General features: G+C 42.3%; 1 protein-coding gene across 1 annotated transcript; it reads right to left on the bottom strand.

Annotated features, from left to right (window-relative positions):
- Positions 1-3,914: 3,914 nt before the first annotated feature.
- BECN2 (beclin 2) lies at positions 3,915-5,210 on the bottom strand. Its single transcript, XM_061161210.1, has one exon. The coding sequence runs from the start codon at positions 5,208-5,210 to the stop codon at positions 3,915-3,917; it is 1,296 nt and encodes a 431-aa protein (XP_061017193.1).
- Between the last annotated feature and the right edge of the window lie 8,880 nt (positions 5,211-14,090).

The raw sequence follows: 14,090 nt of genomic DNA on the forward strand, positions 1-14,090 counted from the left end.
CCATGCTGTTCACTTTAATAAAACTCTGCTACACACACACACACACACACACACACACACAAACCCTCAACATTCAGAGAACCAAGATCATGGCATCCGGTCCCATCACTTCAGGGCAAATAGATGGGGAAACAATGAAAGGAGAGACTTTATTTGGGGGGGCTCCAAAATCACTGCAGATGGTGACTACAGCCACGAAATTAAAAGACACTTGTTCCCTGGAATAAAAGCTATGACCAACCTAGACAGCATTAAAAAGCAGACATTACTTTGCCAACAAAGATCTGTCTAGTCAAAGCGATGGTTTTTCCAGTAGTCATGTATGGATGTGAGAGTTGGACTATAAAGAAAGCTGACACCAAAGAATTGATGCTTTTGAACTGTGATATTGAAGACTTGAGAGTCCCTTGGACTTCAAGGAGATCCAACCAGTCCATCCTAAAGGAAATCAGTCCTGAAAATTCATTGGAAGGACTGATCCTGAAGCTGAAACTCCAATACTTTGGCCATCTGATGTGAAGAACTGACTCATTGGAAAAGATGGTTATGATGGGAAAGATTGAGGGCAGGAGGGGAAGGGGACAACAGAGGAAGAGATGGTTGGATGGCATCGCCAACTTGATGGACATGAGTTTGAAAAAACTCCAGGAGTTGGTGATGGACGGGCGAACCTTGCATGCTGCAGTCCATGAGGTTGCAAAGAGTTGGACACAACTGAGTGACAGAACTGAACTTGCTTTTTCAAGCCAGGATCTCATCAAATTGATTGCTGCCCTCCAGCCAAAGACTGGGAACCCATGTGAACAAATTTGGACTGATCAGTTCTCTGCAAGGAGGGAAAGAGCTGCCACAAGGAATGAATGAAGGTGGCATCTCAATAAAGTGTGGATTCTTGGGATTTCGCCTGGACTTGTCAAAAAAGCAAGGACAATTCTATGATTATCTTGATTTTTTATGTGAAAGCAAAAGAAACACAGCAGGAAATGGGAATGTTTAGCCATTTTTGTGGTTTGGAAATGTTCTTGTTTTTGTCTCTTAGACAGCACTACAGACTAGACTTGTTCTTGTCTTGCTCCATCACAGTCACAGAGTGAGGGGATTCTTTTGTTCTGTGAAGTTATTTATGTTATCTAGGAGAACTCCAGCTGCTAGAGTCAGGCCAGCTCAGTGACAGCAGTCAGGGGCTCCTTTTTTTTCATCTCAAGGTTCTCATTATATTCAGTTGTTATGTCTCATTTTTTTCTTTTAATACATACCTCCTACTTAAAAAAAAAAATGTCGACTTCTTAAAACCTAGGCCACATGTAGCCCCATTTCTAGACTAATCTGATTATTTCTTTAAGATGGCATTTAACTTGTTCCAGTAAATAGGTCTGAAGGCTGGAAAGTGAAAGTGAAGGAGTTAGTCGCTCAGTCACAAAAGACTCTGCAACCCCATGTCCAGGATACTGGAGTGAATAGCCGTTTCCTTTTCCAGGGGATCTTCCTAATCCAGGGACCAAACCCAGGTCTCCTGCATTGCAGGTGGACTCTTTACCATCTGAGCCACCAAGGAAGCTTAATCTCCTAGGAGTTTCCTATTACTTTTGCATGCTAAGTTGCTTCAGTCCTCTCCGACTGTGTATGACCCTATGGGCAGAAGCCCACCAGGCTCCTCTATGAGATTTCCTAGGCAGGAATACCAGAGTGGGTTGCCATGCTGTCCTCCAGTTGGTCTTCCCGACCTAAGGATCGAACCTGTGCCTCACATCTACCTGCATTGGCAAGAAGTTTCTTTACTATTAGCACCACCTGGGAAGCCCCCTAATTACATCTGTTGTGTTAGTAGCTCAGCTGTGTCTGACTCTTTGTGACCCCATGGACTGTAGCCTGCCAGTCTCCTCACATGGAGTTCTCCAGGCAAGAATACTGGAGTGGGTTGCCAAGCCCTTCTCCAGGGGATCTTCCCGACCCAGGATCAACCTGGGTCTCCCGCGCTGCAGGCAGATTCTTTGCCATTTGAGCCACCCAGGAAGCCTTGAGTCCATGACAAATTAGTCAACTCCCTGTTCTTATTTTCCACAGTGATTTCTATTGATGGATGTTTAATATGTATGAGGGTCTTTCTAGGCATCATCTGGACCACTAAGCTAAAGTAGCTATCAGGGATTTCCTGGTGTCTCAGTGGTAAATGTGCCTGACAGTGCAGGGGATGCAAGTTCCATCCTTGATCCTGATGTCACATGCCGCAGAGCAACTAAGCCCGTGTGCCACAGCTACTGAAGCCCACGCAATCCTAGAGCACACCCCTGTTCCACAACAGGGGAAGGCACCACAGTGAGAAGCCCGCACACTGCAACTAGAGTGTAGCCCTCGCTCACTGCAATTAGAGAAAGCCCAGGCACAGCATCAAAGACCTAGCACACCAAAAATAAATTTTAGAAAACATACAGGGAAGAGCATGGGCAAAAGGCAGAAGGAGAGTGAAGCTAGCATATTTGGGAACAGAAAGGAGCTGGGAGAAATATGAGGTGAGCCTAGAGAGGCAGGAAGGAAAGGTTACCCAGGCTAAAAGTCACGGTAAGAATTTGGGACTTTCTTCTGAGAGCAATGGAGAATCAAGTAAATGACATCATACAGTAGGCTTTTTTGAAATTTTTGTATTTTGTTAAAAAAAAAAAAAAACAACTTGGCATCAATGCATGGTGCGGCCGCATGCAGGGCCTTAGTTCCCTAACCTGGGATCGAACCTACAGAGAAAACACAGAGTTCTAACCACTGGATCACCAGGAAAGACCCACACTTTGCAGAATCCTCTGACTTTTATAATCTTCAGTTCTCTGTAAGGGTTCACTTTGTGACCCTTACCTGAGCATTGGTCAGTAGAATTGCTACCCGTCTTCTCTAGTCTCCACAGCCCCTCACCTAAGGTTTAGTCTCAGCGTAATAGCACAGCTCAAAGACACACTTCTTACTTTAAATCACTGAAGAAAGTGTAGTTTATTGAAAGCTCTTCTGGGATGAAGAGGGCTTACTATATCACAGCAGAAATGTAATTATCTTTTAATATTCACCTCCTGACTCCAAAGTTCTACAGACAATGGCCCAAGTACTTTCCTCATAAAAAATGAAAGACCTCCACCTCTCTCCTTTGAAGAAGGAAATGTCAACTCACTCCAGTATTCTTGCCTGGAAAATTCCGTGGGCAGAGGAACCTGGAGGGCTACAGCCCATGGGGTCGCAAAGAGTCGGCCATGATTGAGCACGTCAGCACCTCTCTCCTTAACACCCCATCCTCTCACCACCCCCCATCACACATTTCAGTTTTTTTCTGCAATCTTTATTTTTCATTTTAATGGAGAAATAGTCTTGTCATCTTGTGACTTAATCTTTGTCCTTTTGAATGTTTAGGAAAAATGGGAGAAAGGACAAAAATGCTGGGGAAGACAGCAATAACTTTGGGGTTGCTCGGGACAATACTTTAATTTTAAATTAGAGCCTGTATGGCCATTAGTTTTTAAAGTAAACATAAGACTTCCCTGGTGGTGCAGTGGATAGGAATCTGCCTGCCAATGCAGTGGACATGGGTTCAATCCCTAATCCAGGAAGATCCCACATGCCAAGGAGTAACTGAAACCCATGGGCCCATGAGCCACAACTACTGAGCCCGAGAGCCACAGCTGATAAAGCCCATGTACCTAAAGCCCGTGCTCCACAGCAGGGGAAGGAAGCCACCACAATCAGAAACCCGAGCACCGCAAGGAAGAGTAACCCCTGCTCCCCACAACTAGAGAAAGCCCATACGCAGCAACGAAGACCCAGCACAACCAGAAATATATAAACACAGATGCTTCAGTTTTAAATTTTATCTGATAACATTTTCACAAATAAACTATATTAAAATCAAAAAAATCATCTCCCCTTTGTAGAATAAGTTATTTTCGACCATACCTTAAGGAAACCCAAGTGAGACTACACTTAAAATTTATAAGCATGAGCTTGAGTGCCTTTGTCCAGTCCTCCTCCGTGTTCAAGTGGGTTCTGATGGGATAGAATCCACTGCTGCTTCCAGGGTCTTCCATCAGGCCTTTCTTCACATGAATCTTGTAGGGCAAACAGAGACCCGACTCATCCTTCTCAGCTGCTTCCTTGAACTGCTGCATGCAGTCCAGGAAAGCCATCATAGCCTGATCAAATTTGTTGTGTAAGAAAACATTCTGCTTCCCACTAGAGTACAACGGCAACTCGGCACAGTCATCTGTTAAAGATCTCAGATAGGAATGGTTTCCGCAGGGGATGAGTCGGTACCTCTGAAACTCCAGTCCAATGGTATTGGCCAGGGCAAGAAGCAGCAAGGCTGTCTGTCCCCAGGCCGCACTGATCTCACTCCAGCACACAGGGACAGTGGGGATGCGGCCCAATCTGAAGTTATTGATGATGGTTAAGGGGCCGTCATGCCAGATCTCAAAGGTGGCATTAAAGACGTCGGTTTTCTCCAACTTGTTCCACTGGATCTGGGCATACCGTAGTCGCATCTCCACACTGCTCAGCTCCTCACTTAGTTCTAATTGTTGCCATTTCAGCTTACTGTAGTCCTTCCAGTACTGCTTTTCCTGCTGCTCCAGCATCTTAGTCTCTGCCTGGGCTGCCTCGAGATCAGCTGCTACACTTTCTTGGTTCTTCTCCACCTCTGCCACTTCTTGGTGTAGCTTTGCTTCCTCCAGCTCCAGGCCCTTCAGCTTCCTCTGCAGCAACTCCCTCTCATCCTCACTCATCCACTCCCTGGTCTCCAAACAGCATTTGTAGTTCTGAACGTCAGATTCTGTGATGGCGAGTTCAATGTCCAGTGCCCCTAAAAGATAGTCAGTACAGTCCATACACAATGGGTGGTCCACCTCTGTTTCACCAGAGAGTATGTCAAAACTGTCCCTAATAGTCTTCTGGATGCTGTCGAGACTCCTCCGGGGCTCCAACCTCCCAAGCAGGGTGAAGTTGGAATAGTCCCAGGATGTCCCACTACTGGGTGGGTGAGGAGTCCTGCAAAAGGCACCATCCTGTAGATTTTCAAAGTTTGCCTCCTCCTTGGAGGGAGGACCTCCCTCCTGTGTTTCTCTTGTGTCTCCCTGAGCTGAGATGAACATCAAAGCTTTAGGTTCCTGGGAGGCCTCCATGGTGTGATTCAGTTTCAGGGGCTGGCTGCAGCGCTGGCAAAGAAAGCAAAGGTGGGACATGGTGGAGGTCTTGACTCTCAACTGGACACTGCTTCCTCTGGGTCACCAGTTAGTTAACCATTTATACCTTTTAGAACTCCTTCTAAAATGCATATCTCATCTTGTCACTCTCCTTAAAACCTTACAATAGTACCCTCCCTAAATACTTTTAGACCTCCCTTACCTCCTTATAGGCTTCCACCCTTAGAAAGAATAATCTTTCTAAAACTAAAATCTGGTCATGGGCACGTCCCTTCTCAAAATGTTTAATGCCCTCATCTTACCTTAATATAAAGTCTAAACATCTTAACCTGACATCAAGGCCTCTGCCCATCTTTACAACTTTTTCACATTTCCTGCCGCCGTCACTGTGGGCTCCTGCATAACTGAATTTCAGCTCTTCCAACATTTCTTATTGTTCCCGCTGACTGGAACACTCTTCCTTTCCCTCTTTACCTGGATAACTTCTACCCATCCTTTGGGTTAGATGTCATTTCTTCCAGAAAGCCTTCCCTGACTACCAAATTTGGGTTTTCTATTCTGATGACACACTTCACATTCTTTATCTCATAGTAATGTAATGGGCATACATGAAAACTTCATTAATATTTGTTTAATTAACAAATCACATCAAATAAAGTAGTTTGGGGTGGGGGTTACTCTTGCAACCCCATGGACTGTAGCCTGCCAAGCTCCTCTGTCCATGGGATTTTCCAGGCAAGATTACTGGAGAGGGTTTCCATTGCCTTCTCCAGGGGATCTTCCCAACCCAGGAATCGAATTCAGGTCTCCTGCACTGCAGGCAAAGTCTTTACCAACTGAGCTATAAGAGAAGCCCACATCTACTGAAGCCTGAGTACTCTAGAGCCCATGCTCCACAACAAGAGAAGTCACTGCAATGAGAAGCCCACACATTGCAACTAGAGAGTAGGCCCCACCCACTGCAACTAAAGGAAGCCTGCATGCAGCAACGAAGACTCAATGCAACCAAAAATAAATAAATATTTTTTTAAAAAGTTATTAGAAACTGGCTGAAAAGCACTTTTCTACTTGTTAGATGGGATGCTGCCTAATTCATGAATCATTTAATAAAGTCAATTAAAAAATAAGAAAATAGTGGGACTTCCCTGGTGGCCCACCAGTTAAGAATCCACCTGCCAATGCAGGGACACTGGTTCAGTCCTTGGTTCACAAAGATCCCACATGATGTGGAACAACTAAGCCCTTTGGCCACAACTACTGAATCTGCCCTCTTGAGGCCACAAGCTACAACTATTGAAGCCTGTTCGCCTAGAGACCGTGCTCCACAACAAGAGAAGCCATCACAATGAGAAGCCTGCATGGTGCAACTAGGGAGTAGCCCCCAGTCGCTGCAACTAGAGAAAGCCTGCGTGCAGCAAGGAAGACCTGGCACAGCCAAAAAGAAACAAACAAACAAACAAAGTCAATGAAAAGAATAGAAAGCAAACTGGCTGGAAGGTTGTTCGTTTTCCCAAAGACTTAAAATGTCCCAGGACTCTCAGATGGGCTCAAAATCCAAGGCCATCTCATTGTTAATTAGGAAAAAAAAATTCACAGCTCAGAAATGCCACCCAAATATGCCTCTGTAATTGCGCACCTTCTTTCCTTAGTACAGCTGTGAGTTAAGTGCTCAGTAAACCATTGAAAATTTCCATGCCATCAATCCTCAGAAGAGCTCAAAGGGACTGTAACTCCACCATCTGCCACTCCCTACTCATTTCTAATACCATCACCAGGGAGGGGGACATTTTCCCCTACCCCTCATGAGTACTGGTGTCTGGACTAATAATTAAATTACACAAGATAGTTTAACAGGAGAAACAGATTTTAATTTGTGCACACACAGATCCATAGAAATGGGACCTAAGAAGTAGCCAAAGCAGACTGCTTTTAAACTTTTTAGACAAAGAAATAATACATTTGTGAGGAATTGACAGGTATTGACCAGACAAAGAAACACTTTTTAGGTGCTCAGTTAGTGAAGAATCTAAACAGAGTTTTGGCTAGTAAATTTTTAAAAGTAGCAACGTTTGTGTGTACAGGCTTCTCAGCCCAGTTTCCATATCTCTGACAATAAGGGTATTTTACTTTCAGATGTAGGCAGTATTTACAGTGGCTTCTTGTTGTGCAGCACAGGCTCTAGGGCTTTTGGGCTCAGCAGCTGTGAAGTGTAGGCTTAGTGGAATCTTCTCAGACCCAGGGGTCGAATCTGTGTCCCCTGCATTGGCAGGCAGATTCTTAACCATTGGACCACCAGGGAAGTCCTCCATTCCTTTTAGTTAGGATTGCCAACTAGTTCTTGAGCCCACCTCAAATTCCCTCCTTCCCCCCAATAACAATATCACTGAAAAGTCATTTAAAAACCAGAATTTATTAAAATGTACAGACTTACATCCAAAAATAACAATGTGATATGGCCGTGTGACTATAGACTATTTTTCAGTTATTTGGATAGCTCAAGCTAAGTGTTTACGCTTGATGCACTGTTTCAGTGGCAAAGATGTTGGTGACTGACGTCAAATTCTGGCTCACATAGTCATTTTGTGCCTAGCAAACAGAGCCTAGAGTGGCAGGATTCTATGTGGTCCCAGGGCTGTTGGAGTTATGGAGAGGGTGGAAAGTGGGGGTCTTCACCAGTTAGTTGTCAGGGCACAAGGTTAAGTGAGGTGCTGCAGGGGAGAGTGAAGCAAGTGGTTGGAGTGAGGAATTTGGGAGTAGATCTGGAAATGGTGGAACAGTTCTTGGACAGTAAAACTGATGAAGGCAAAGGTACTTGGGTTCAGCATGGAGAGCAGCCAACCAACTTTATGTCACAATTTTAGGCTAGCTACAGAGTTGGCTTATCGTTGACACATTTATTTATTGACTCCTACAGGCACTAGGAAAGGATGGAGGCTAACATGTAAGTAAGTGTCATGTTTCTAGCTTAGTTCATAGATTATATTACTGTTGCTCAAATATTCATCCACCCCTCCCTCCACATAGGAACTTATTTTGTACAATGGACTGTGGGTTGTGTGCTAGTACCAAGTCCAGGTTTTTGCTAGCTCTTTTCTGCTCCTGATCCTCCACCATGAGACAGGCATATCCCATAAAGGAGCTGCTCCTTCAACCTTGGTCCCCAAATGAGAAGACATCTAGAAACCAACCATAACTTACCTGCAAAACTCTGAGAAATAAATGCTTGGGTTGTAAGCCACAAAAATTGGGGGATTATTATCACAGCAAAATATGACTAATAGACACAGTGTTAATCACTTAACATGTATTTTCTCATTTTAGTCCATCAGAAACAGGCAACAAAATCTCAGAAACGTAAACATCAGAATTCCTCAGATTCTGGGATTTAGGTCCAGGCATAAATGACATCAAAAGTCATGCTTTCCACTAAAACATAACAACCCTAGTCCTTGATGAGTAAAGCAATAGTTGACTTAGCATAGAACTGTGGTCTTAGAGAAAATGTTAACTGAATATGCCTCTAGTAGCCCTAAGTACCAAAGTGTCAGACTCTTCCACAGAAATGTTGTTGTTATTTAGCTACTAAGTTGAGTCCAACTCTTGTGACTCTATGGACTGCAGCCAGCCAGGCTCCTCTATCCATGGAATTCTCCAGGCAAGAATATTGGAGTGGGTTGCCATTTCCTTCTCCAGGGGATCTTCCCAATCCAGGGGTTGAATTCATGTCTTCTGCATTGGCAGGCATATTCTTTACCACTGAGCAACCTGGGAAACCTCTTCCACAGAATAGATGACCTAATATGAGTTCTTTATAACTAAAGCAGCTTCAGACACTCAGATGCTAGCAGCCCCTTCTTTCCCTTTTCCCTAAATGCTGTACATAAATAATATAGTTAGGGATAGACCACAAACTGGCATCACAGGTAATAGATGGTCAGGTTGCTTCCAACACATTTAGAGAGAGTAAAAACAATGAGTCCTGCCTCATAGTTCCTACATTTTTCTGTCAGAAAGCCATGATTCATTTCTTTCATGAGTCATGCTTGCAGGTGTTTGGTTGTGACTCTCAGGGATTAAAAATGATGCTCTGGTATGGAGAAGTATTTCAGGGCTTACCAGTGGAAAATAGGAAAGAAGAAGCCGTGGAATGGAAAGACTGTTTGGAAATTGGCTGGGGAAGGACAGCAGGGTTTCATACAGTTAACCAGAAAATGTATTTCAAGTGTATTTTTTGAAGAGCCTGAGTAATTTTTCTGTTTTTTAAATGTATTGCCCCCAGGGTCAGACTGGCCCAAAGAGAAGTTAAACATGGCCCTGTGGTCTACTAAGAAACTTCTTTGTTAGTGTCTAGGGTTTAAAGGAAGGGTCAGCCTCCCCTGTCCTATTGCTCTAATGTCTGGGAATTCACAGAGTCTGTGCCCGGGGCAGAATCTGTTTTTTGTTGTCATTTGTTGTTATCAAGTCGCTAAATCCTGTCTGACTGTTTCTTGCCTGGCCTTTCTATGTAAGCTCATCTCCTCAGGTAGTCCTAGGTTAGAGCACCTTCATTCCCAGTGAGCTGTGGCTTAGCTATTTATCCTGTGCCTTTCTCCATTGGGATTTGAACTCTGTCATACCAGGGAATAAATCCAGCTTATTCATTGCTGAGGCCCTTTTGTTTGGTAGTTTATGAACTTGATAATTAGGGATTTAATGAATGATTGAGTGAATGAGTGCATTTTTACATCAGACCTGAAAAGCAAGTATAATTTTGCTATTAGCTGATGAATTCTGTCCAAATTTTTTTTAAAATGTTGCTTTAATTTTATCACATAAATAATATGTGAAGACTTGCCACTACAGAAAATTCAAGTATTTTGAGGAAATGAAAGACAGAGGCAAAGTACCCTTTCTTTGTCTTCTACATCTAGCCCCTTCCCTTCTCCCAAGTAGCCATTTAACAGTTTTTGTTCTCTTTTCTGTTAATGTGATATTATAATTTATAATATGAAGTATGTATTTGATCTTTTTCCTGGCCCAGAGCTACTAATATCTGTGCATATACGTTTTCACTCTCTAAGTCACGTCCAACTCTGCAGTCCATGAGGCTCCTCTGTCCATGGGGTTTCCCAGGCAAGAATACCAGAGTGGGTTGCCATTTCCTTCTCCAGGGGATCTTCCCAATCCAAGGATTTAACTCCAGTTTCTTGTATTGGCAATGCAGATTCTTTTCCACTGAGCCACCAGAGGAACCCTCCTAAGACTCTTCAAATTTCCTAAGCACTGAGAGTGACAAAGCTGTCTTTTGTTCTGTTTTTTGTTTTGTTCTGTTAAGTGACTTTTAAGCCACACCAAAGGATGGGGGCTAGTTGCTGAGAGAACCGACCAAGTGATTGGAAGGTTAAAACTTTCAGTCCCACCCCTGACCTCTGAGGAGGGGAGAGAGGCTGGAGGTTAACACCAATGTCTCACCATTATTTGATCATCAAGCCTCTGTAATGACACCTCCATAAAAACCCAAAAGGATGGGATTCTGAGAGCTTCCAAGTTGGTGAAAAGGTGAAGATTCTGGAGGTCGATATACTCAGAGAGGACATGGAAGCTCCTCATCCTTTCCCCATAGCTTGCCCTGTATGTCTCTTCCATCAGGCTGTTAAGTTATATCTTTTTATAACAAACCAGCAATCTAATAAGTAAAGAATTTTCCTGTTTCTGTCAGCCACTCTAGCAAGTTAATTGAACCAGAGAAACAGGTCATGGGAACCTCTGACTTATATCTAGTTGGGTCAGAAGCAGAGCTAACCTGGACTTGGAACTGGCATCTGAAGTGGGAGAGAAAGGGCTTCCCCAGTGGCTCAGCAGTAAAGAATCTGCCTGCAATGCAGGAGACCCAGGTTCCTTAGCTGGGTCAGAAGATCCCCTGGAGGAGGAAATGACAACCCACTCTGGTGTTCTTGCCTAGAGTATCCCAAGGACAAAGAACCCTGGAGGGTTACAGTCCATGGGATTGCAAAGAGTCAGACACGACTGAAGTGACTGAGCAAGCACGTGGGAGGCAGACAGACTTGTAAGACTGAGCCTATAACCCATGGGATCTGAGGTTATCTCCAGGCAGATAGTGTCATAACTGAGTTAAACTGTAGGACACTCAGCTGGTGCCCAAGAATTGCTTGTTGGTGATGAAAATCCACCACACATTGAAACTGAATGATCAGAAACATCACTCACCTCCTTTCAACACATTTTTACTTCTGTGCCCATAGATGTATCCTTTAATGTGAGTTTTTTTTTTCTTCAAGGATGATAGAAACATCCCTTTTCCTATATGCTGCTTATTACATGTAATTTGTTCCAGTTCCCTATGGATGCAAAGCTAGAAAATGGCAGCCAAGCATTTGGGGCCCATTTCTCTTTGATCTTTTGCAATTAGCTTTTGCTTTCATCCCAAAGCAGGATTTACCAAGATAGGCTGTTTCCCTTAATAATGTAAACTGATTTGCACTATCTATAGACAAGTTATTTTTATTCTATAAATAATTATTTTGCAATTTCTTCTTGTAACAGGGAAGAACTAATCTGACTCCATAGTGAATCTATTTTTTTTAAGCTCTAAATTTTGCACTCTACAGCTAATTGCCTTGCTAATTCTGCACACAGGCACATTAATCATAAAAGGATTGTGACCTATAGCTTGAAGTATGAATTATTAGAAGTATGAATTATTAGAAAGATAACTCTCCTTTGCTTAGTGATCACATATTTCATAAAGAGATAAGCAGTTGCAGGATAGGAAAGAACACTTGACAGGAAATGACATTCGTTGAAGACTTATAGGAACAACATGTCCAGGCCTACTATGAGCAAATGCTGTAATACCAAAGAATTAACACATCAGCTTCAAGGTTGGACAGGCTTCAAGAACTCTGCAACAGCCCTTCACTCTTTTTTTTTTTTTTATGGATTTAATACATTTTATTTTATTTTTTATTTATTTTTTTAATATATCCTAGTTGAAAAATACTTTTTTTTTTTTTTTTTTTTAGAGAAGAGCTAACACTTATATTACTCAAACTCTTCCAGAAAACTACAGAAGAAGGTAAACTTCCAAACTCATTCTATGAGGCCACCATCACCCTAATTCCAAAACCAGACAAAGATGCCACAAAAAAAGAAAACTACAGGCCAATATCACTGATGAACATAGATGCAAAAATCCTTAATAAAATTCTAGCAAACAGAATCCAACAACATATTAAAAAGCCCTTCACCTTTTGATCTTTCTCTCATCTCCCGTTCTGTAGCAAAGAAGAAGCTTGTTTTCAAACCCAAATGGAATGGTTCTTTAAGATGTTAGTCTGCCACCTTCTCAGTTTTCCAGTTTTCCAAATAAAGTGCTGTTCCTTGCCTCAGCACCTTGTCTCTCAACTTGCTGGCCTGTTGGGCGGCAAGAAATTTGAGCTCCAACTCGGTAATATTTTCATCAGAAACTCACTCTAACGATTGTTAATCAAAAATTTCATACAGCATTTAACTCTTACTACAAGGGAAATCCATAGTAAATAAAAGCTTTCCTAGTGCTTCTGTAGTTCCCATGTTTCATAAACACATTGACAAGTAGTTACAGGGCTCAGGCTTTCCCAACAGCTCTGTGGTAAAGAATCCGCCTGCAATGCAGGAGACACAGGAGATGTGGGTTCAATCCCTGGTTTGGGAAAATGGCAGCCCATTCCAGTATTCTTGCCTGGAGAATCTCAAGGACAGAAGAGCCTGGTGAACTGTAACATGGGGTTGCAAAGAGTTGGACACAATTGAGCAACTGAGCACACATACACACACAGGGTCTTTAATCTGTCTGGCCAGTTTTCACACAAACAATTGAATTGTGAAGCAGCAAGAGGGACGTCTAGGATTGTTAGAAGCCATATATGATGTCTTCCCAATCCTGGCTGTTTTCTTGTTCTGTAGACAGAGACCACCAAGCATGTGCAGACTCACTGCTTCTGCTATAGGCAATGACCACTGGACTTGACAAATCCAACACAAGTTCACAGAGCACTGGGAGATGTAGTTTGGAGCTTTTGTGACACCCTCTGTCATTTCTTGAGATGTCTTTTGATTTAAGGATAGTTTGAAAATCATATTCATCAAATGCTTCTTTTTCTGCTCTGATGTCCTGGCTAGCCCCAGTCTTAGATCCCTTCCTATAAATTTGTTGGCTGGATTTCTGGGGAAGGGGGAGCATTATAAAAATATACATAATTTTTCCTTAAGAGCCCTGTTCAAATACAGGATTAAAATTTTCAGTCACCTTGTCTTCTATGGATACTTAATCCGAGTACCTGGCATGTAGCAGGTTTTCCATTAAATAATAATTGAATAAATGAAGTGCTAAACCTGAAGGATTCAGATTTCTGACTACATGATGGTATATTTTTCTACTTTTTATTAGTAGCTATTTTATTTAAAATGTCTTTCTTTCTCCCCTCTAGTCACAGTAATGCAAAGTTACCACTATAAAAAGATTAAGGATATATTTGTCCTTTCTTATTAAAAAATTCTTCAAAAGTTCATCTTTATTTAATAAAATTTACTGAAGCTGCTATATATAAGGCCCCATGCTTAATTTTTTTAAAAAAAGAAACTCACACTATCAATACCTGTGATTTTTTTCAATATGATAGCTATATGATTTTCTTATGTTATGTTCTCCATAATTTTTAATATATTTATGTATATATGCATGTGTGTGGTGATTTTATGTTATATGTTCTAGGGTAAGTGTCTTAAAAGCTATGAATTTCTTTTGGAATGCTGTTTTAATAGTCTTTCCTGAAAGAGTTCATTAAGTTGCAGCATCATTAAATATAGGGTGTAGGGAATCCCTGTAAACACATGTAAGAGTCAAATATTAGTATCAGAATAGGTAATAAATTTCCACAA

Source organism: Dama dama, chromosome 14, assembly GCF_033118175.1.
Source record: "Dama dama isolate Ldn47 chromosome 14, ASM3311817v1, whole genome shotgun sequence".
NCBI lineage: Eukaryota > Metazoa > Chordata > Mammalia > Artiodactyla > Cervidae > Dama > Dama dama.